This window comes from Trichechus manatus, unplaced genomic scaffold (genome assembly GCF_000243295.1).
Source record: "Trichechus manatus latirostris isolate Lorelei unplaced genomic scaffold, TriManLat1.0 scaffold00087, whole genome shotgun sequence".
NCBI classification, from domain to species: Eukaryota; Metazoa; Chordata; class Mammalia; order Sirenia; family Trichechidae; genus Trichechus; species Trichechus manatus.
In genome coordinates, this window is record NW_004444023.1 from 7,709,916 (window position 1) to 7,734,046 (window position 24,131).

A 24,131-nucleotide genomic window follows, 5' to 3' on the forward strand; every position below is an offset into this window, starting at 1 on the left:
ATCTCAGAATCCCCACTATTCTGACATCAGCTATGAGCATAAACATCAAAACAAATCCACATTCTTCACTGCTGTTCAGTTCTGACACCAGCACTTCTTTCTCTGGCTCTACCTACTCAGAGCTAGGTCAGATTTCATGAGCTAACGGGACACAGTCTTTCAGCCCAAGACTCTGAGTGCCATGAGGCTGCCCTCACTTTTGACCTATTGAGTACAGATTCAGGTTTTCCTCCCACCCTTTCAACATGCTAACTGTAAGCCTGTGGACCCCCTACAGGCCTCCCTCACTTATGACCATCTACAAATAACCCCTTAGCATCCTAACTGGAAGCTTAGGGTTCTCCAGTAGACTCATTTCTGAACTGGTGGCTCCCAATAATTCCTTGAGTTTGTTAATTTACTAGAATGACTCATACAGCTCACTGAAAGTGCTGTACTTACCATCAGAGCTTTATTATAGCTTCTGTATCTCAAAGGCTATGCTACCTTCCGTCCTATGTGTATGGATGAATTTCAGCAACCAGGAAACCTATGTTTCTTTTGTATCCAGAGCTTTTATTGGTTTAATTACGTAATCATTATTGGGGCCTCATGGCCTAGGCATGACTGATTCATGACCACACATGCACACACACATGCTCCCCGAGTTCAGCTGCTATCAGGACACGAGGTGGTCTTTCTGTCTTGGACATTGCCCACTCATTAGCACAAGCCCTTAGATTTTGGTCCAGATAACAAAGGCACTTCAATCACTCAAGATATTACAGAATTTTTATCTCAGGAACTGTGAGCAAAGACCAAATTCCTTTAGTAAGGTTACTTGTACACCCCACACTGCACATCGTGTCATGGCAAGTCAGATGATTGCATTCTGTGAACTGATCAGGGTCCCAGGATGGCATGGCCAGGCCTGCCCTGAGCCCTGCAGACCAGGTGCTGAGCTCACCTCTCGAAAGCTGACATTCCAGGTGAAGAAAGCCCAGTGTATACCTATATCCGGTACACAGTCCCTTTCCAAACACAGCATCCTCATGGTCCTAGTGAAGATAACCCTTCACCTGTTTCCATATACTCTGTTCTTTCTGGGCTGAGAGGCCATATCATTACATAGTGGTTAGGAGTGCTGAAGTCACACTGCCAGGGTTTGAATTCTGCCCTGCCATTCCCTAGTTGTAACCCTTGATCAAGTTACTTAACTTACCTGTATCTTGATTTTATCTTAAAAATAATTGTCTGCCTCATACGGTGGTTGTGGAAAGTAGTTAAAATAGTGCCTGGCAGACAGGCAATCAATGAAGGTATTGTTGTTCTTATTAGTTCTTATTAGTATTTGTAAAATATTAGGAGTAGGAGTATCAGAACCTGTCTAACTTCAGGGGGGATAATGACCAGGATCAGCCCAAAGCTGAATCCCATGAGATGGTCAGATATACCTCCACACTCCAACCATTTTACCAGTTCTGACACCAGCTGTCCTCACCATGGCACTCTCTGCTACTTTGCTGTGTTCAACAATCTGTTGCAACGGCCACATGGAACTCACAGACTATACTTAGAGTTAAGTGGTTTATTAAGGAAGTAAAAAGGTACAATTTAGGATCAGGAAGCATGTAGTCACAAAGTCTCCCTTTTTCAGTGCAGAACAGCTCTCTCAGCTCCTCTTGGACATGCAGGCCTCCTCTCAGCCCCCTGAAGACAAGTTCATTGTGGCCTTGTTGTCTATTACTACCGACTCTGCAGCAAGGCCCCTTCCAGGCCTGTCACTATGAGCTCTGCTACTAGGCCCCTCTGAGTCTGTCACTGTCTTCAGTGTTACTGCCATTAACCCGTGTTACAGCTCTTTGAGGAGGTTCCCTGTCTATGTTTCTGCTTCTCTCTTCTTCTGATTCTTCCTGTCGCTACTCTTCATGCTTCTTTATGTCTCAAAAACCTCTGTAGGGTTGGCTGCATATATACACAAACTCCTTGTCAGGTTCAAGGAATGGCCCTTGAACCAGTGCCCAAACTGTCCAATCCCCTCTAGGTAGGCACAGACACTTCATTTGCATAGTCTATTGACCAATCCCTGCAAGGTCCATACCAATCACAGGGCAGGCTGTAGCCCAGGACCAGACGAAAAGTATCAAACCAAGTTGTTTACAGCTTATGCAGGAAATGTCAGTCATACCTGGACAAAAGTAACAAACCCTCTGGGGTTGAAAGCTAGGGCAAAGGTAACTCCTCAGGGCAGATGAAGAAAAGCAATTAGCCCAGATAAGAGGGAGTAATCCAAGTGTTATTTCTGAGATAGCATCAACAGGAAGTGGCACCAGGTGAAGATAACAAATGGTTGTTTTTTGGGTTGATCCTTTGATCTTTTCTCATCAACCTCCAATAACCTGTATTCTAGATTAAAAAAAAAAAAAAACCATTGCTGTCGAGTCAATTGCAACTCATAGTGACCCTATAGGACAGAGTAGAACTGCCCGCATAGGATTTCCAAGGAATGGCTGGTGGATTTGGACTGTCGAGCTTTTGGTTAGCAGCCAAGCTCTACACCACCAGGGCTCCATATTCTAGATAATTCCCAAAATATGCATTTTTAATTGTTCAGTAATGATGTCTGGCTTTGAAATCGAATGGAGGAGAAAAATGTTGAGGGCAATGGTGATTCAGTGGATGAATTCTTGCCTAGCACGTGGTAGGCCCCAGCTTGATACACCCAGCCAAAGCACCTCAAGTTCAGCCATCTCCCATCAGTGGAGGCTTGCATGTTTTATGATGCTGAAGAGGTTTCAGCGGAGCTTCCACACTGAGACTAGGAAGAAAGACCAGGCGATCTATTTGTTTTTTACTGGCCTCATTTTTAACGAACTTTCCCCCATATTCCACTCCAAATATAACCTAGGTTCATCCCATCCGCTCTTTTGCCCTGTCTGTGATGGTCACTCTCATTTTAATGCCGCCTTATCTAAACCTTTTTTTGTCCTTTAAAACCGCTTCTTGCAAGCCATTTTCAAGCACAAGATTTCCGTGGTTGTCCGTTTATTGGCTTTTTCCCTTTTATTTTCCCAGTCGCCCGTCCCTGATATACAGACACTTGAATGCCCACTCGTCTGTTTCTAAACTTTTTTTTTCTGTTCTTTAAACATACTGTTCAACAGGGCGCTGCCATATTCTTTTTCTGCCCCGCCCGCTGTTAACAATTTGATTGGTTCCATGATTTCCTTTGAAGCTCGAGCCTATGAAAATATATCTATTTTCTGCAAGGATCGAGGAGCCAGGAAACACCACAGTGTCAGTGACTTCTTGTCCTCCTAGCCATTTATTGCTACTGGTTTTAGAGCGGCGTTTAGTGTTCTGTACGGCGGATATTTAAATATGGCCGCCTCAAGATAGTTCTTTTAGAAGGGCGCAGACATATTATCTTGTAAGGCCTTACCGGAAATCTTGTTTACCGCACATCTTCAAATGTTATGACCCTCGCCGGCCCCCGTAGGCGAGGAAGTATTTTGTACGACCGGTCGAGAAGTAAAAGCTGTTCACGGAAGTAAGTGCAACTTATCAGAACTGTTCGTAGTTCAGGATATAAGCAGGTTAGTGCTTGTTTTGTCCTTGAAACAGGGTGGGGGAGGTTTGTGGACGTGGTGTAGTGAGGATTCATGGAGTTCCTGAGGGGAGCGCGGTGGTGGAGGTGTTTGGGGGCAAGCAAGTGGAAATCCGTGTTTTTAGGGTCAGATGTGGGGTGAGCGCCTTTGTCCAACGATTAAGGCTGGTCCGACTGTCAGGGTACGGGGGCTTTGCGAATCTGTCTTCATTTAAGGGGTGGCGGTGGAGTTCCCAACGAATGTGATGTCTGGTTCGGGTTCGAGATTTAATATGGGGCGCAGTGATGTTTGAACCGAGGGGAATGGACTACATACAGGGTGTGTGGTCCGGGTTTCGCATTAATATGGGGGTAGTAAGTGTCTGTGCTACAGCCACTTGTGAGGACAGAAGCTTTGGAATCCCAGGACTCCTGGCTAGTGGTTGAGTTGAGGTTGGAAAATCAGCTGCTGGGACAGAAGACGGTATACTCCTTGGGCAGTAGTTCCAAATTCTTGATTTAGATAATCATGTCTTTTCTTCTTTAATCCATGGATTATCTAAGTACAGACCTAGGAACTAATCCACAACACCCGTGAGTCCATAGCTGCTCTCCCATTGCAAACGTAGTGTAGAGTTGTGTCTGAGACTTTATGGCCCACAAAGCTGGGCATAACTTCACACTTTTTCCTTCACCAATAATCTGCATGTTGTTAATTTTTCATCCTTTTAGCAGTGTAACCCTTATCCTAGTTATTTGAAAGTTCCACATCCTAGTAGGTCCTTATTTGTCCAATTTCAGTTTGTACTGCTAGTGTTTAGGAAAGGCATAGAGATGAGTTTGCGTATTTAGCGCAATTTTAGCCAAGTATATATGTAAAAGTCTGGTTGAGGGGTTCTGGGTGTAATGAGGCATAAACAATCATCTAGATTCCTGAAGGATAAGAACTCAGGATCAGCACAGAGCTGGTTCTTGTGAGGTAAATATGATGCAGTGAATTATTTAATAGGGCCCTTCTAGCCACGTATGATTTTGTGACGCCTACAAGATGATTGTGTGGGACTATGCAAATAAGTTCCCTGTGGCCCACCAAGGGGATTGGGCAGCTTGTTGTTAATGCAAATAAGGTACATAGGACCCTTGTGGTGGTGAGACCTTACAAATAACGTTGCTGGAATCCTAAAGAGGATATTGGTCAGTTTTGCCATCCTGCTAGGCTTAACATGAGCCATCACACAGTCGGAAAAGGAGGACCTCTACTATCAGGAAAGAAGAGCTAGGAATGGAACATGTCCTTTGGACCTGGGATCTATGCACTGAGAACCTCCAGACCCAGGAGGCAGAGGGCTGTAACACTGGAGATGGCAAGAAGCTGAGGCAGAGAAATGGCAGAAGTAGAACAAGGAGACCGAGGTAAGGCAGGGCAGTGGGCTTCCTGGCCCACGGAGTGGTGTGCCTACAGTGGATGTGCTGATCCATGGAGTGAGAGAGCTCACAGCCTTCAAGCAGATGGCTTACTGACAGAGTGTGGTACTTTGTGGTACTTGACAGAGGTGGGCTCACTGACCTACAGAACAAGAGAGAGCTTGGTACATTCAGACAGGAGGCTTCCTGACTGAGTGAGATACCTCTGGGTACTTATTGGTGGAGCTAAAGAGCTTTGTAACACTTGCCTGAGCAGGGCAGGGGCTGAGGGCTAGAGAGAGGCCTGCCTGTGAGCACAACTGAGAAAAGGCTGTCCTGATCAAAGAACTGTATTCTGAGTTCTTCCTGATCCTGAACTGTAACCTGTTACTTCCCCAATAAACCGCATAATCGTAAGTATTATCTGTGAGTTCTGTGTGGTCATTGCAATGTATTATTGAACCCAGCAGAGAAGTAGGGACATCTAGTATCAGAAATGGTAAAAAGGTTGGAGTGTGGGGTATGTTTGATCTCTACCTCATAGGAATCAGCCATAGGCTGATGCTGATGATTCCTCCCCCCTGCCATGAAGTTACAGGTGTGACGATGCCATCACAGCATGTTTAGAGCGGAAGCCACATATACTTCGGCTTCCAATTACTTCACAGTTTCTGACAGCACCCATTCCCCCTGTAGCACACTCTACTGGGTTTGATAATTCTTTACAGTGGCTACAAGAACTCACAAACTGTGCTTACAGTTAAGTGGTTTGTTAAGGAAGTAACACAGTACAACTTGTGATCAAGATCAACTTGGAATAACAGTCTGTAACTCCACCCTCCAAACTTTTTACCAGTTTTGACACCAGCAGTCCCTCCCACAGCACTGTCTACTTCTCTGCTGGGTTTGATAATTCCTTGCAATAGCTACACAGAACGCACAGACAATACTTAATGATTATAGGGTATATTAGGGAAGTAGCAGGCTACAAGTTAGGGTTAGGAGTGACTCAGGATACAGTTCTTTGATCAGGACAGCTTCTCAACTGTTCCCGCAGGCAAGCTTCTGTCTGACCCTTGCCTCTCGGCCTCTCTGCCTCTCAGCCTCTTAGCCTCACCTCTGGCTTGCTCAAGAAAGTGTTACAAAGCTCTTTAGCTCAGCCAATAAGTGCCCGGAGGCACCCCACTCCGACACTAAGCCTCGTCCCAAAGGCACTCAGGTCTCCTGTGGTGCGATGGATCACTTTCGTGTGGCCTTTCTCACCATGGCCTTGTAACTCCTACCTAGTTGATTCAGTGAGGCTGTGCAGATAGGGTGATTGTGGCCCACCAAGGGAATTGGTCAGTTTTGCCGTCTTGCTGGGCTTGAAATAAGCCATCCCAGAGGCGGAAAAGGGAGGATCCTACCACCACCAAGGAAAAACAGCGAAGAGTGACGCATGTCCTTTGGACCCAGGATCCCTGCACTGAGAAGCTCCTGGAACCAGAAGAGAGAGAAGGCATACTGTAACACACAGTGGTGAGAAGTGATGCCAGAGAAATGGTTGGAGGAGAAGTCACAGTGGACTTCCCAGCTCATGGAGTGAGAAAGCTGAGTGCCTTTGGGCCAAGGCTTACTGGTGGAATGGGGTGCCTCTGGGCACTTATTGCCAGGGGCTAAGAAAGCTTTATAATACTTGCCCAGGCAGAGCAGATGCTGAGGGGCCAGAGAGAGGCATGCCTGCAAGCATGACTACGAAGAGGCTGTCTTCATGGAAGAACTGTATCCTGAGCATTCCTGAACCTGAATTCTAACCTGATACTTCCCTAACACTTCCCTAACAAACCCCATAATCAAGAGTATTGTCTGTGAGTTCTGTGTGGCCATTACAATGAATTGTCGAACCCAGCAAAAAAGTAGTATGTGCCATAGGAGGGACATTTGGTGACAGAATTGGTAAAGATGATGGAGAAAGGAGGTATCTCTGACCTACGCCTCATAGGAGTCAGCTCTGGGCTGTTGATCTTGACTCCCCTTCCCCGTTCTGAAGTTAGAGGAGGTCAGACTCTGCCCCCAAGCCATTTTTACATCTCTTCCCATCATGGGTCCACAAACCTAGCTCCACATACAAGTGCATGGAGGCACCCCACTTCACCAGGAAGCTTCCTGCCTGAAGGCGCTCAGCTCTTTCACTCCGTGTGTTGACACACCCACGGGCCAGGAAGCCCACTGTGCCATCTCAAGTTGATCTTCTAGTTTTGCTGCTGCTGTTTCTTTGCCACTGCTTCTTGCCATCTTGGACCATCTCTGGTGTTAGCAATTTTCTCTCTCTATCTGTCTCTGCTTCTAGGAGGTTCTCAGTGCAGGGACCCTGGGTCCAAAGGACCCACTCTGCTGCCATCTCTTCTTGGTAGTATTAAGGTACCCCCTCTGCTCTGGGATTGGCCCTCTTTTTAAGCCTAGAGTCATAGCAAAACTGACCAATCCTCTCATTAGGGTTCCATACACCTTATTTGCGTGGTCCCACCCCCACAAGGGTGCCATGTACTTTATTTGTATTATTAGCAAGCTGTCCAGTCCCCTTGGTGGGCCACAAACACCTTATTTGCATAGTCTCACCAAATTATTGTGGGAGATACAAGACCAAGCATGACTAAAAGGTCTGTATTAAATAGTTCACTGCATTACAATTATAGTTCAAATGTGCAGTCAGTATGGGGGCAGATATACCTAGATGTATACCTCAAATTGTATGTATAACTCCCAGCTAACAGGTGATGCTTGAAAATGTGGAAAATATTGAACAGTATCATTAATATCACACGCAAGTAAAATTTTGCTGAAAATATTTCAAATACAGTTGCAGCAGTACATTGACAGGGAACTGCCAGAAATTGAAGCTGGATTCAGAAGAGGACTTGGAACCTGGGATATCATTGCTGATGTCAGATGGATCTTGACTGCAAGCAGAGAATACCAGAAAGATGTTTATGCTGTTTTATTGACTATGCAAAGGCATTTGACTGTGTGGATCATAACAAATTATAGATAACATTGGAAAGAATGGGAATTCCAGAACACTCAATTGTGCTCATGTGGAACCTGTACATAGACCAAGAGGCAGTTATTTGAACAGAACAAGGGAATACTGTGTGTTTTAAAGTCGGGAAAGGTGTATGTCAGCGTTGTATCCTTTCACCATATTTATTCAATCTGTATGCTGAGCAAATAATCTGAGAAGCTATACAATGAAGAACATGCATCAGAATTGGAGAAAGGCTCATTAACAGCTGGCGTTAATGCAGGTGACACAATCTTGCTTGCAGAAAGCGAAGAGGACTTGTAGCACTTACTGATGAAGATCAAAGACCACAGCCTTCAGTATGGATTACACCTCAACATAAAGAAAACAAAAATCCTCACAACTGCACCAGTAAGCAACATCATGACAAATGGAAAAAAGATTGAAGTTGGCAAGTATTTCGTTTTACGTGAATCCACAATCAATGCCCATGGAAGCAGCAGTCAAGAAATAAAATGATGTATTCCATTGGGCAAATGTGCTGCAAAACACCTCTTTAAAGTGTTAAAAAGCAAAGATGTCACTTTGAGGACTAAGGTGTGACCGACCCAAGCCATGGTATTTTTAATCACCTCATATGCTTGTGAAAGCTGGACAGTGAATAAGGAAGACTGAAGAAGAATTGATGCCTTTGAATTACGGTGTTGGCGAAGAATATTGAATATACCATGGACTGCCAAAAGAACAAACAAATCTGTCTTTGAAGAAGCACAGCCTGAGTGTTCCTTAGAAGCAAGGATGACGAGAGGTGGTCTTGAGTACTTTGGACGTGTTATCAGGAGCAACCAGCCCCTGGAGGAGGACATCATGTTGGTAAAGTAGAGGGTCAGCAAAAGAAGAAGAAGACCCTCAACAAGATGGATTGACACAGTGGCTGTAACAGTGGGCTCAAACATAGCAATGATTGTGAGGATGGCACAAGACCGGGCATTGTTTCATTCTGTTCTACATAGGATTGCTGTAAGTTGGAACCAAGTCAGCGGTACCTAACAACAACAAAAAAAGTGTTTCCTAAAGCGTATGTAGTATTTAACAGTTTCTGCAGCAGAATGGTCTTTGCTTCATGTTAGTGTTATAGGTGGCCTGTTAAAAATATGTTTCAATACCGTAATGTCATCTTATCTTCTTAAAACTTTATGGATTTGCTTTCTTATTGAGAGTCACAGTTGAACAAGTTTGTATATTCGTGTATATTGTGAGGTAGAGATCAACCTTATTTTTTTCTTTCACAAGTGTATCTGATTGTCAAAGCGCCATTTTTTGAAAAGAGATCTTTTACCCATGTATCTGCAAATTCTGAATCTTAAGGTTTAATGCTCATGGATGTGAAACGTTCTGGGGCACTAAGTAAAGGGACAGTCAACAGTCTTGAGGGCATTGTGTTGAGATGATTGCCAAAAGCAGTGAAACGTGTACCTAGAGGAAATGTACCACTCACATTGAATTTTCCCTTCAACCTATAGGTCCTGACTCCTCAGCAGCAAGAGAATGAATTGAAGAAAAGAGGAAGATGTTCTAGGATTTGGGTATTGTCATTTCTGGAACACCCTTCATGGTAGACTGAAATTTCTGAACAGAAATTTAGAGCTGATCCAGAAAACAGAGAGAGCGTCCCAGGTGCTGGCCATGTCACAAGAGTAAAAGAAAATGGTCAAGGCCCAGGTGACTTTTAGTTTGTTTTATGCTTTATTTTGTCTCCTAATGAATTTGTAAAGGCCTGTAAAATATCAGTTCAGTTCATCTAAAAAGTATAAATTTGGAGAAGTCAGAGCTGGAGAGACGTAAACTTAGACTCTGACTTCAGCATCAGGCAAAGTAGGTTCAGGAATCTATTGTTCATGGAATTAACACTAAATATTGACGTTGAACATAATACGTACTGGACCATTCTGTGGGTTACGTTAGCTGTCAGCTAACATCTAATATTTCTCTGGCCAACATAAGAGAATCGTTATAATTTAAATGATATGCCCAGTTTTTGAGGAGAAAGAAGATCAGTGCCTCAGGTGATTTTAGTATTTTTATGGGACTTTCGTCTGAGTAAGTTTCTTTGATGGTTCTCCCTGTAGGTAATGTGGTGGACAGTGTCCTGAACAGCAGCATTCTCATAAAGCAAAAGTAGGTTTCCTATGGCTGTTTCTTCCAGGATTCCTCATAGACCCCTGTAGAAATAGACCAAGCAAACTCAGTGGTCACAGGAGACAAATGCAAGTTAACCTATGGACTCAGCTTGTGTTGGTCTAGGTTTATCTAGGAATTAAACCTAAACATCCTTGGTAAATGGAAGCAATGCACGAATTTCAAACAATTCTCCGTGAAGTGGTGTATGAGTAGAGTTTTGGAAGTAGGGAGTAGCTCTGTGACCCTCCACACACAGTTTAGCTATTGTACATCTGAGTTTTCATATCTGTAAAACGGGAATGATGATAAAGGTGCCTTATACGGTTATTATGGAGTTAGTCTATTTAAAACATGTAGAAGAGTGTCTGGTACATGATATGAAAGAGCATCCAGTGTCCCCAGTCTTTCCAATACTTGTTATTACAGTGTATCAAATGTCATCACTTTCAACAGTGTACATATTCAGATATTTTCCTGTCTTGTTTTCTTTTGGATTTTTCTAAATACTAGTGAGGTGGAGATCTTTCTTGTGTTGGCCAATTAGATTATTCATTTTCTGAAATAACTGTCCATATCCTTTGCTCATTTATAAATTCTGATTAGTCTTACTGATTTAAAGAAATTGTTTCTATGCACTATGTATTGATCTTTCTGTTTTGGAAAATATTCTTTCCAAACTGTCACTTGTCTTTTTCCATGCAGAAATTTTAATTTTGTATTAAAACTTTGTCACAAAATATCAGATTTTCCCTTTCTGGCTTTTAACTTGTGTCGTAAGTATAGTCTACATTTTCTTCCATTATTTTCATACTTTTTTTTTCCTTTTAAGTTTAGGTCTTGTATAATTTTCTGTTGGCTCCCAGCAAAGTGTTCCAGTGTTTTAGAGGCTTGAAACAACTCACATTTATTATCTCGCACCTTCTGTGGTCAGGAATCCAGGCACAGCTTCTCTTGGACTTCTGTTTCCTGGTCTCTCACAAGACTGCGATAAAGGTGTTGGCCAGGGCTGGGGTCTGATTGAGGCTCAAATGGGGAAGGGTCTTCTTTCAAGCTCACTTACTTGGTTGTGGGCAGGATTCAGTTGGTGAGAGCCTCAGTTCCTCACTCTTTTTTGGCCAGAGGCGGCCCTTAGGTACTTGGCCACATGGGCCTCCCCAACATGGTAACTTCATTGAAGCCAGCCAGATGGAAGTAACATATCTAATATGTAATCTATGGCATTCCATCACCTTTGTCATATTCTATTAGATAGCAGAAAGTCACGAGGGCAGCCCATGCTGAAGGAGAGGGGACTGTACAACGGTGTCGATATGATCATCTGGCTATCTTAGAATCTGCCTGTCACAGGTCTTTCATTCAATAAAAACATTTTTGAGTGCAGAGTAAGATTTTTGGATATTGCTTCTACCTTATTCTGTTTTCTCCTTTGGAAGTAATGAACAGGTATATGTTTGACATTCTCACTCTATTCGTGTTTACTAACCTCTCCGCTGCATTCTCTCTCACTCTCTGCTACATTTTCCATAATTTCTTAAATTGTAAATTATAGCTGATAGTTACAGGTTTAGTGCATTTATATTCTGTTAACTTGTCTGTTCATATACGTCTATAAGTGTTTGTGTGTATGTACGTGTCTGTGTTTTTATGTGTATATGTAATTTTATTTTTCCCAAATCCACCCAATTTTCTTGTCTGTTCTTTAAATATTTTTGACGGATTCTTTAATTCCTTTATACAGATTAAGCACGCTTATTAAGCATGTCCTTTCTTATAATTCAGATGCCTGGAGTCTTTGTAGATTCTGATATTGGCTCTGAAGGCTCTTGTTGAATGTAGGAACATGTTTTATTCTCCCGGCTGTCACTAACATACATGCATCTCTTTTCGTATACGTGGCCTAATATATATACACATATATATGTACGTGTGTACATATGTGCTTATATATATATCTACACACATACAGTCATGTTTGTCGACGTAAATACAGATACATGTACACATGCACACACGTGTATGTGCACATGTGAATGTGAGATCTTTCTTAGCTTAGTAAGAAGATTTCACTGCTATTCATTATAGAAACTTCTAATTTGATGAATGGGTGGATGATTGAATACACAAATTCAGAATATTTTATTAGGATTTGAGTCTCTTACAAGGTGTTGAAAAAAACACTAGACTTGTAGTTGCAGTGTATATAGAGGATATCAGCAGAACAACTTTCTTTACATTTCAACTATATCATCAAAAGGAAATCATTTATTACAGTAATAACAAGGAAATCCTGTTATTACAGGACTCCCTGACATTCAGTGATGTGGCTGTGAAGTTCACCTGGGAGGAGTGGCAGCTCCTAGACCCTGCTCAGAAGGACCTGTTCTGGGATGTGATGTTGGAGAACTATAACAACCTGGTATCCTTGGGTGAGGACAGTTCCCGTGTGTCACTCAGAGGGTGGCTAGTCGGTGACCTTTCTTTTCTCACCTGTTGAAAGTTTAGGAGTGTCTCTGGTGCTCTGAAGTGGTAGATCCTCAGTCCACTCTGTGCCCCTAGACAAGTGGATATATTCTCCCTACTCCTGAGAGAAAAATATTGTTTTTTCACAAATGTAGTATTCTGCAGTCTCCAGAAGCCCAAGGCTAATTTGGTTTGTCTAACATTCTGTGATTTCCCACACACAGGGTATCGAGTTAGCAAACCAGATGCACTCTCCAGGTTAGAACAAGGAGAACAACCATGGACTATATTAGATGAAAGTCATAATCAAAACTTTTCAGGTGAGTGATTAAAAAGCAGCAAGGAGGGAAGCCTGTTGTAAAATGGTAGAATGGTAGTAGTATTGTCAGAACCTGTCTATCTTTAGGGGGAATAATGAGAATAAAGATCAGTCCAGAGCTGATTCCCATGAGGTGGAGGTCTGAAAAACTAATTTTTGTGATAAGAATCAGCACAAAGCTGGTTCCTATGAGTCGGAGGTTAAAGATGTCCCAAATGACCAACTTCTCGAAACTGCTGTCCCACTTCCTCATCTCTAACATCAGATACTTCCCCTCCCCTCAGGACTCTCCTACCCATCTTTGGGTTCAGTAATTTGCTGCAACGTCTCACAGAACTCACGAACAGTACTTATAGTTAATTGGTTTATTAGGGAAGGAACAGGGTACAACTCACATCAGGATAAACTTGGAAGCAAGAGGAACAACTCAGGATACAGTTCTTCAGTCAGGTCAGGCTCTTTTTGCTCTCTGCTGCTGGGCCTTGCTTGGGGCCTTCTGCCACTGGGCCCTGCTCAGGGCCTTCTCAGTCAAGTGTTACAACTGTTAGTTCCGTGAATTGGCAAGCCCCACCGGAGCTGTCTTGTGCTAGTCTTCTGGTCCTGACGTCTCATGCCGCTATTGCTTTTGCTGGTGCTGTGCCGCTGTCTCTCACTGCCTTCAGTGTTGCAGCTCCTTCTCTCTCTGTCTCTGTCTCTCTCCGTGACTCTCTCTTAAAACCTCTGACAGGTAGCTTGTTGTATAGCAAGCTCCTTACCAATTTGAAGGCGTGATCCCTCCCAGCAAGACCATGAACTAACCAATCCTGTATAAGGGATCCATGTACCTGTGATGTGGTGGATCGCTTTTATGTAGCCTTTCTCGCCATGGTCTTGTAATTCCCACCAAATTGATTGGGTGGGACTGTGCAAATAGGATAATTGTGGCCCACCAAGGGATTGGTCTGTTTTGCCATCTTGCTGAGCTTGAAATGAGCCATCCCAGAGGCAGGAAGGAGAGGATCCCACCACCACCAAGAAACAACAGCCAAGAGTAGAGCATGTTCTTTGGACCCAGGATCCATGCGCTGAGAAACTCCTGGAACCAGGAGCCGAGAGAGAGAACTATAGCACCGAAGATGGTAAGAAGCGGTGGCAGAGAAGCGGCGGCAGGAAACCACGCAGTGGGCTTCCCAGCCCACAGAGCGAAAAAACTCAGTGCCTTTGAGCCGAGGCTTACTGGCAGAGTGGGGTATCTCTGGGCGCTTATTGGCAGAGCTAAAAGAGCTTTGTAATACTTGCCTGAGCAGGGCAGAGGTTGACGGGCCAGAGGGAGGTGTGCCTGCAGCACAGCTGGGAAGAGGCTGTCCTGATGGAAGAACTGTATCCTGAGTGTACCTGAACCTGAATTCTAACCTGTTACTTACCTAATAAACCCCATAATCATGAGTATTGTCTGTGAGTTCTGTGTGGCCATTGCAATAAATTATCAAACCCAGCAGAGAAGTAGAGAGTGCCGTGGGAGGGATGGTTGGTGTTAGAATTGGTAAAGATGGCAGAGAGAGGAGGCATGTGTGACCTCTGCCTCATGGGAATGAGCCTTGGGCTGTTGATCTTGATTCTCCTCCCACCTTGTAAAGACAGAGGAGGTCAGATGCCCCCACGCCATTTTTATACATCTCATTGTCAGTTTCAAGTTATGGCCCCTCCCAGCGGAGGCCACAGACTTACCAGTCCCCGCTCAGTAGACCAGAGATGTTTCATTTGCATATTAGGCTATAGTAGCTTCATTTGAATAGTCTTTAGTCACTTTATTTGTATAGGATATTGACCAATCCATGCAATGTGCATACCAATCACAGGGTAGGCTACAGCCCAGGAGCAGACAAAAAGTATCAAATCAGAAGTTTTTTACAGCTTACCCAGGAATCATCAGTCAACCTGGACAAAAGTAACAAACCCTCTAGGGTAGAAAACTAGGGCTATTGTAACTCCTCAGAGCTTAGGAGAAATCTCTCTCAAGCTGTTTCTCCAAAGAACCAAGGCAAAAGGCCAAATAAAGCAACTCATTTTACCACAGCTTTGAAGGTCACATTCTAGCCAGAGAAGGTGTCACAACCGTGAGGGGTGTCTGAGGATATATAACACTGTCTCCACGTATCCCTCTCCCATGTGAGACCTCCTGTTCTTTGTAGGGGTTTAGGGAAAAATATATCCTTCTACCTCTTCTGTGAACAGATCCCTGTTTATTTGACATCTTGTTGTTTTTATTTATATACTTTTCTTCTTACTAGGATTCATAAATCTTTACGTTTTTTATATCCTACCACCACTCTTGCTATGAAATTCTAACTTCCAGGCTTCTCTCCAAAGAGAGAACTTTGAATTCATAGCTGTCCTCTGAGTACAGCACCTTCCTCTCCCATTGAGAAATAGTGATTTCCCTTCCTGTCATCCTGCCTCATCTTGGATGTTGTGCCCTCACAGGAAACTGGTCTCTCATTGTGATTTTCTCTGCTGCCTCAGCTTCTCTTTTCCGCCACTTTAAGGTGCTCCCAAGGTGCTGATTTTCATTTTCTCATCTGTTCTTCTAACCCTTTAAAATTTCCTTCATTCTAATTAATTAATCTCCTTCACTTGCCTAGAGGAGGCTGTCAAATTAACGTCTCCCTTGATATCGTGTAACATAAACCTTTTAGATATATATATTTTACTCATCCAAAAAAAAAAAAAAATTTTTTACATCCTGCATTCTTAGTTCCACCATAAACCAGATCATAATTAATGTCTGCTTCAATTTAATTTCTTCATAGATTTACTAATTATGATCTTTCTCCTAGTTCATTGTAAACCATTACCAGAAGATGTGGAAGAACTAATTGTTCTCTTCTTTCCTAGAAATCTGGGAAGTTGATCATCTGCTTGGGCACTCACAAAATGAAAGCAGGGTGGACAGCATGGAACAGTGCTATGAACATAATACATTGGAAAATATTGTTCATCGGCACAAAAATCATTCTCCTTTAAGGGAAAATCATGATATGTTTGACTTAGATGAAAAAGCTGTGAAATCAAATTTAGCTTTAATCAACCAGAACAGAAGCATTGAAATAAAGAACTCTGCTGAGCTTAACAGAAGTGAGAAAACCTTTCTCCACGTTGACCAGGAGCAATTTCGTACTGAATCTAAATTCCGTGAAAGTCAGATACCCAACACCACTAAGTCCCAACACATTAAGCACCAGAAAACTCAAAAGATAGAGAAACTGCCGGTATGCAGTGAATGTGGGAAAGCCTTCATCAAGAAATCTTGGCTCGTTCGTCATCAGATCATTCATCCAGGAAAGGGTCCCTTTGTATGCAGTGAATGTGGAAAATCTCTTACCCAGAAGTCAAGTCTCGTTAGACATCAGAAAAGTCACAGAAGAGAGAAACTCTTTCAATGTAATGAATGTTCGAAAGCTTTCTCCACAAAACACAAGCTTATTATACATCAAAGAACTCATAAAGAGAGACGGCATGGCTGCAACGAGTGTGGAAAAACTTTTCTTTACATGTCTTGCCTTTTTAGACATAAAATAAAACACACAAGGAAGAAACATGTAGATACAGGCAAGGTGAAAAACCCTTCCCCAGCAAGTCATTCCTCATCACATACTGCTGATCTCATGCGGGACAAAAACCCTGTTAGTACAGTGACTATGCAGATACCTTCTGTGGCAGCTCAGACATCAGTAAACACCAGTGGACTCCTAACAAATAGGAACGTAGTCCTTGTGGGACAGCCTGTTGCCAGGAGGGAACCGTCAGGAGATAACAGAGAATTTGTACAGCAGAGAGTCCTTATGAATACAGTGAATGTGGTAGTGCCCATGAATGCAGTGAATGTGGTAGTGCCTATGAATGCAGTGAATGTGGTAGTACCTTCAGTGTCCAATTGTATCTTATTTTATGTTCCACAAAACCCGTAGGATAAACTCAGATACATTCATTGGGGACTAGTGATTAGCAAAAATTTCTCCTTCATTTTATAGCTAGAAGGTATATCCTGAGGGAAATCATATGAATGCAGGAACCAGGAAAGCTGATATACTCATTGTACGTAAATATGTGGATTCATATCAAGACATAATCTTATTTTAACCAAAACGCATACACATTGATTGCTCTGTTGTGTCAATTAAATGAATGAAAGTCTGAGTTGATGTCAGTGGACAAAATAACATGAGTTTTTAAAACAGAAAAAATAATCGGTATCTGAAATGTTACCTGTTATTTGCTGTGAAATCAGTTCTGATTCATGGTGACTCCATGTGGTATAAATGAAAAATCACATAGGATGTGATGTGTAGGTAAAAGTATTGGATTGGTCAGAATTGGGGTACATATATATCATTTCAGTTTATCCAGATTAGTGTGAAGGATCCATTGAAAACCAGAATGTTTACCATCAATTTTATAACTATATTATGCAGGGAGACTTTTGAAGCAATAGAATTCTATTGAGTCTATTGATGAATGTAAGCAATATTTCTCACATACTGCCTTTGTACCTGGCCCTGTTTCCAGGAACTGAAAATACAGTGGTGAATAAAAAAAGTCCATGCCCTCTTGGAGAGAGCATTGAGTTGGATTATATTTTGACACTCCAGCTAATCTAGTCAAAGGATGTAAAAATGGCACAGCGGTGGCATCTGACCTCCTCTAACTTCACAAGGGGGAAGAAGAATCAACAGCCCAAGGCTGATTTCCTGTGAGGTAGAGGTCAGACATACCTCCTATCTCTGCCATCTTTACCAATTCTGACATGAAATGTCTCTCCCGGCACTCTCTGCTGGGTTCAATAATTCATTGCAATGACCACACAGAACTCAGACAATACTCTTGATAATGGGGTTTATTAGGGAAGTAAGAGGTTACAATTTAGGTTCAGAAATGCTCAGGACACACTCTGATTAGGACAGCTTCTCAGCGTGCCTGCAGGCACACGTCTTTCTGGCTCCTTGGCCTCTACCCTGCTAGGGCAAGTGTTAAAAATCTCTTTTTAACCCTGCAGATAAGTGCCCAGAGGCACCCTACTCCACCACTAAGCCTTGGCCCGAAGGCACTTAGCTGTAGCTCCATAGGTCTGCAACCTGGCACCACCAAGTGGCCAGAGGCAGCCTTCTCCGCCAGCAAGCCTCCTACCCAAAGGCACCCAGTTTTCTCACTCTGCGGAAGCCCACTGCACCGTCTCCTCCTGGTTTCCTCGTTCTGTTGCCTCCGTTTTTCTGTCACCACCTCTGGTTCTCTTCAGTGTTACAGCTTTCTCTCTGTCTCTCTCTCTGGATCTCCTGGCTCCAGGAGCTGCTCTGCACAGGAATCCCAGGTCCAAAGGAAACACTGCACTCCTGGCTCTTTCTGGTGGTGAGACCCTCTCCTTCCCACCTCTGAGACGGCTCATTTTAAGCCTAATGGGATGGTAAAACTGACCAGTCCCTTCGTTAGGGTGCTGTAGACCTTATTTGGATGGTCCCACCACCACACAGGTGCCATGAACTTCATTCATATTATTAGTAAGGTGTCCAATCCCCTTGGTAGGCCACAATTATCTTAATTTGCATCTTGTTGTTGTGTGCCGTGGAGTTGATTCTGACTCATAGCAACCCTATAGGACGATAGAATTGCCCCATAGGGTTTCCAAGGAGTGGCTGTTGGATTCGAACTGCCGACCTTTTGGTTAGCAGCCTGAGCTCGTAACCACTTCACCAGCATGGTCCCACCCAATCACTTGGGTGGGAGTTACAAGACCATGGCGATAAAAGTGATCCATTGCACCACAAAGGATGATGCAATATCTACATCAGGTGAAATAGCTGTGGGATAATTGGTACATGGGTTTTAGTAAAGTTTCGGTAGTTAGAAAGTCCTAAAAATTTTTAATGACAATTTCTTGTCAAAATCCAGTTGCCATTGAGTTGACTCCCACTCCTGATGACCCCATGCATAAGAGAATAGAACTCTGCTCCCTAGGGTTTTCCATGGCTGATTTTTCAGAAGTAGATCATCAGGCCGTTATTCGAAGTGCCTGTGTGTAGACTTGAACTTCCAACCTTTCAGGTTAGCAGCGGAGTGCATTAACTGCACTATCCACGGATTCTTGGGGTAAGAACTCTTTTTAATGGTACTTAACAATTCTTGTAAATCTGGTGGTGGTGAAGAATATTGACTGTATCATGGACTGCCAAAAGAACGAACAAATCTGTCTTGGAAGAAGTACAACCAGAATGCTCCGTAGAAGCAAGGATGGTGAGATTTCATCTCACATATTATCAGGAGGGATCAGCACCTGGAGAAGGACATCATGCTTTGCAAAGTGAGGGTCAGCGAAAAAGAGGAAGACACCCTCAACGAGACGGATTGACACAGTGGCTGCAACAATGGGCTCAACCATAACAACGATTGTGAGGATGGCACAGGACCAGGCAGTGTTTTGTTCTATTGTACATGGGGTCGCTGTGAGTTGGAACCGACTTGATGGTATTTAACGAAAATAACAATCCTTGGAAACAAGGTATTTATTTTAATGTCCATGTCTTATATCCCCAAGATTATACATTCCTTTATAGTTTTTGTGACTGTTTTGGTGAAATGAGTTTCTTAATGTGGACTTTTGCCTTTCTTTAAAAAAAAAAAAAAAAAAAAAACGCTTAGGAGATTTCTCCCCGAAGCCAGATTGCCAGGCCTGTCTTGCGAGGCTTGTCTGGGTGAGTTTGAACTGCCAATCTTTTGGTTAGTAGTCCAGCACTTCACCGTTTGTGCCACCCAGGGATGCCAAGAAAGAATGGAGCAGAGCATAAGGGATGGGAAGAGATGAAAACCTTTTGACGTGCCTTGTAAGTGAACCCTTATATCAACATTGAGATCTGCACCATTTCAAAGATCCCAGGTTCTCTATAATGTGCTGAATTGAGACATGTTATTTCTCTTCATCATTCCTTCTCACTTTGCTGGGAGTGAGACTTGGCCTTTCTCCTCTATGCAGTTTCCTTAATCCCATATAGTAAGTTACAGTGAGTGTCATTCATAGAAACAGAGATGGAAATTTGTCATGCTGTTCCTATCTCAGAACTCAGTCTGAAATCCTGGGTTAGTGGGTAATTCAGTCCTTCAGAAATATTTTCAGGCACCATCACTATTTCAGGCACTTTTACACACTGAGGATACAACAGTGGAAAAACAGACAAAGAAACAGCCTTTATGGATGTTACAGTCTAGCAGGAGAGACGTACAGTAAAGTAGAGAATATGACATCAGGAAGCAGTGACTGCTGTGAAGAAAAATAAAGACCAGCAAGTGTAGAGATAGTCAGGGAGAAGTTATTTTAGTAAGAATTTTCAGGGGAGGGTTTTCTGGACAGATGTAATTTGAACCAAGACTTAAGTGTACTGAGTAGAGCCAAGCATCATCGTATTTTAAAGCAGAGAATGCAAACAGAAACAGAGAACTTTCTAAGCCATGTCTGTGAACTTCTTGCCTAAGGAGTCTCTCAGAAGCTTGCTAAAGAATGCACATTCCTGGATCTCATCCCATACCTCCTAGAGTAGGCCTTCTGGGCCCAGGGCCTGGGGTTATGCATAATTAACAAGGCTTTCTGCTGCACACTTATTTTTTTTTAATTGTGGTGAAAATATACATTAAAACATTCGCCAGCACAACAAATGCCACATTGACAATTTAATTACTGATTTTATTTTTCATGTAGTGTTAACCATTATTGCTATCATTTTCCAAAATATTCCACCACCATTAACCAAAGATCATTGCACGCTAAACAAGAGTTCCCCTTTCCCCCTCCTTCCCACTTCTGGTAAAGATTAATAATCTTTAGATTTTGTATATTTGCTTATTTCATATAAGTGAGATCATACTTGTTCTTTTGCGACTGACTTATTTCCCTCAGCATAATGTTTTCAAGGTTCATCTATATGTGGCATGCCTCAGGACTTCATTTCTCTTTAAGGCTGAGTAATATTCCATTGTATGTATATACCACATTTTGTTTATCTTTTTATGTGTTGATAGATATTTTGGTTGTTGCCACATTTTGGCACTTGTGAAGAGAGATGTAGTCAAAATTGGTGTACAGGTTTCTGACTTCTGGGTATATGCCTAGAATTGGGATTGCTAGGTTATACACACTGAAGTTGGAACATCTCTACCCTGAAGTTTGGATTATTGCTCCCCTCACCACCCTCACACTATAACAGGATGGATTCATGGCAGATACTTTCCAGCAAAGAATCTGAAATGGGTGCTCAACCAACCATGCCCACCACTCCACTTGCCTAGTGATCTGCATGTGTGGAAATCTCAGGATCTCCACTATGCTGTCATAAACACTAAGGATAAACTTCAAATGAGTTCCAATGCCTCATTTGTCAGTGTCATTCAGTTCAACACCAGCCACCCATGCAATTCTTCTATCTCTGACTCTAGCCACTCAGAGCTAGGTCATCTCACTAGTTAAAAGGACACTGTCTTAGTTATCTAGTGCTGCTGTAACAGAAATACCACAAGTGGATTGTTTTAACGAAGAGAAGTTTATTTCCTCACAGTCAAAGTAGGCTAAAAGTCCAAATTCAGGGAGTGAGCTCCAGGGAAGGCTTTTTCTCTCTGTCAGCCTTCTTCACTTCACTGTTGCCCTGGACTAGGAGCTTCTCTGTGCAGGGACCCCGGTCCAAAGGACAAAGTCTGCTCCCCGCACTGCTTTCTTGATGGTATGAGGTTCCCAATTCTCTGCTTGCTTCCCTTTCGTTTTATCTCTTGTGAGATAAAAGGTGGTGCAGGCCACACCCTAGGGAAACTCCCTTTACATCGGATCAGGGATCTGACCTGGGTAAGGGTGGTGTTACAATCCCACCCTAACCTCTTTAACATAAAATTACAATCACAAAATGGAGGCCAACCACACAACTCTGGGAATCATGGCCCAGTCAAATTATTTTTTTTTTCATTTTTAACATACATTGTTATGAGACCCCAACTGCTCACCCTATTCTGCGACAGCACACTCCTACCCTCCGCCCCGATTCCCCATGAACATTCAACCAGCTCCTAACTCCCTGCCTTCCCATCTCACCTCTGGACAGGAGCTGCCCCTTTGGTTTCTTGTATCTACTTGTCTAAGAGGAACATTCTTCACAAGTATCACTTTATGTCCCACAGTCCAGTCCAATCCCTGTCTGAAGAGTTGGCCTCGGAAATTGTTTTAGTTCTGGGATGATGGAGAGACCAGAGGCCATGCTTTCTGGGGTGCCCCCAGTCTTAGTCAGACCATTAAGTCTGGTTGTCTTACTAGAATTTGAATTCTGCATCCCATCCTTATACTGCTCCATCAGGGACCCTCTGTTGTGTTCCCTGTCAGGACGTTCATTGGTGGTAGCCAGGCACCATCTGGTTTCTTCTGGTCTCAGGCTGATGAAGTCTCTGGTTTATGTAGCCCATTCTGTCTCTTGGGCCAATACTTTCCTTGTGTCTTTGGGGTTCTTCGTTCTCCTTTACTCCAAGTGGTTGGAGCCAATTGATGCATCTTAGATGGCCGCTTGCAAGCTTTTAAGACCCAAGATGCCACTCACCAAAGTAGGATGCAGAACATTTTCTAAATAGGCTTTGTTATGCCAATTGACATAGATGTCCCCTGAAAGCATGGTCCCCAGACCCTGCATCCCTGCTACTCTGTCTCTCAAAGTGTTTGATTGTATTGAGGAAGCTTCTTAGCTTTGGTTTAGTCCAGTTGTGCTGACTTCCCCTGTAGTGTGTGCTGTCCTTCCCTTCACCTAAGATGATTCTTATCTACTATCTAGTTAGTGAATAACCCTCACCCTCCCTCCCCACCCCCATAACCATCAAAGAATGTTTTCTTCTGTGTTTAAACCTTTTCTTGAGTTCTTATAATAGTGGTCTTATACAGTATTTGTCCTTCTGTGACTGACTAAATTCACTCAGCATAATAAGTTCTAGCTTCCACCAAGTTATACGATGTTTCACAGCTTCATCATTGTTCTTTATCATTGCGTAATATTCCATTGTGTGGATATACCATAGTTTGTTTATCCATTCGTCCATCGATGGGCAGTTAGGTTGTTTCCATCTTTTGGCTATTGTGATCAGTGCTGCGATGAACCTGGGTGTGCATATATCTATTCGTGTGACGGCTCTTGTTTCTCTAGGATATATTCCAAGGAGCAGGATAGCTGGATCATATGGTACTTCTGTTTCTAGCTTTTTAAGGAAGCGCCAAATCGATTTCCAAACTGGTTGTACCATTTTACATTCCCACCAACAGTGTCTAAGTGTTCCAGTCTCTCCACAACCTCTCTAGCATTTCTTATTTTGTGTTTTTTGGATTAACGCTAGCCTTGTTGGGGTAAGATGATATCTCATTGTAGTTTTGATCTGCATTTCTCTAATGATCATGAACTTTTCTTTATGTGTCTGTTAGCTGCCTGAATATCTTCTTTGGTGAAGTGCCTGTTCATATCCTTTGCCCACTTTTTAACTGGGTTATTTGTCTTTTTGCTGTTGAGGTTCTGCAGTATCTTGTAGATTTTAGAGATTAAATACTGATCGGATTTGTCGTAGCCAGAAATTTTTTCCCAGTCTGTAGGTTGTCTTTCTACTCTTTTGGTGAAGTCTTTGGATGAGCATTAGTGTTTGATTTTTAGGAGCTCCCATTTATCTAGTCTCTCTTCTGGTGCTTGTGCGTTGTTACTTATGGTTCGTATTGTGTTTATGCCATGTGTTAGGGCTCTTAGCATTGTTCCTTTTTTTTCTTCCATGATCTTTATCATTTTCGATTTTATATTTAAGTCTTTGATCCATTTTGAGTTAGTTTTTGTACATGGTGTGAGATATGGGTCTTGTTTCAGTTTTTTGCATATAGATATCCAATTATGCCAGCACCATTTGTTAAAGAGACTGCTTTTTCCCCAATTAATGGACTTTGGGCCTTTGTCAAATATTAGCTGCTCATAGGTGGATGAGCTTATATCTGGATTCCCAGCTCTGTTCCATTGGTCTGTGTATCTGTTGTTGTACCAGTACCAGGCTGTCTTGACTACCATGGCAGTATAATAGGTCCTAAAATCAGGTAATGTTAGGCCCCCCACTTTGTTCTTCTTGAGTAGTGCTTTATTTATTTGGGGCCTCTTCCCTTTCCATATGAAGTTGGTGATTTGTTTCTC

General features: G+C 42.8%; 1 protein-coding gene across 4 annotated transcripts; it reads left to right on the forward strand.

Moving 5' to 3' along the window:
• The first annotated feature begins 3,180 nt into the window (after nucleotides 1-3,180).
• On the forward strand, nucleotides 3,181-17,689 carry LOC105756569 (zinc finger protein 613-like). 4 transcript variants are annotated; one of them, XM_023736458.1, is made up of 6 exons: nucleotides 3,181-3,575; nucleotides 9,494-9,692; nucleotides 12,451-12,577; nucleotides 12,836-12,931; nucleotides 13,303-13,380; nucleotides 15,805-17,689. In XM_023736458.1, the coding sequence occupies exons 2-6, from the start codon at nucleotides 9,678-9,680 to the stop codon at nucleotides 16,875-16,877; spliced, it is 1,389 nt and encodes a 462-aa protein (XP_023592226.1). In that variant the 5' UTR covers nucleotides 3,181-3,575; nucleotides 9,494-9,677; the 3' UTR covers nucleotides 16,878-17,689. The 4 variants fall into 4 exon arrangements, with proteins under 4 accessions (XP_023592226.1, XP_023592228.1, XP_023592229.1 ...); XM_023736460.1 differs by having other exon boundaries at nucleotides 3,183-3,575; nucleotides 9,494-10,148; XM_023736459.1 differs by lacking the exon at nucleotides 13,303-13,380 and having other exon boundaries at nucleotides 3,185-3,575; nucleotides 15,805-17,687.
• The last annotated feature ends 6,442 nt before the right edge of the window (nucleotides 17,690-24,131 follow it).

Excerpts from the sequence above, each read along its gene's own strand:
- LOC105756569 (XM_023736458.1), top strand. Across the intron at positions 12,578-12,835 it reads TAACAACCTGGTATCCTTGG|GGTATCGAGTTAGCAAACCA; the intron begins GTGAGGACAGTT and ends TCCCACACACAG. Across the intron at positions 12,932-13,302 it reads TCATAATCAAAACTTTTCAG|GGAAGGAACAGGGTACAACT; the intron begins GTGAGTGATTAA and ends TTGGTTTATTAG.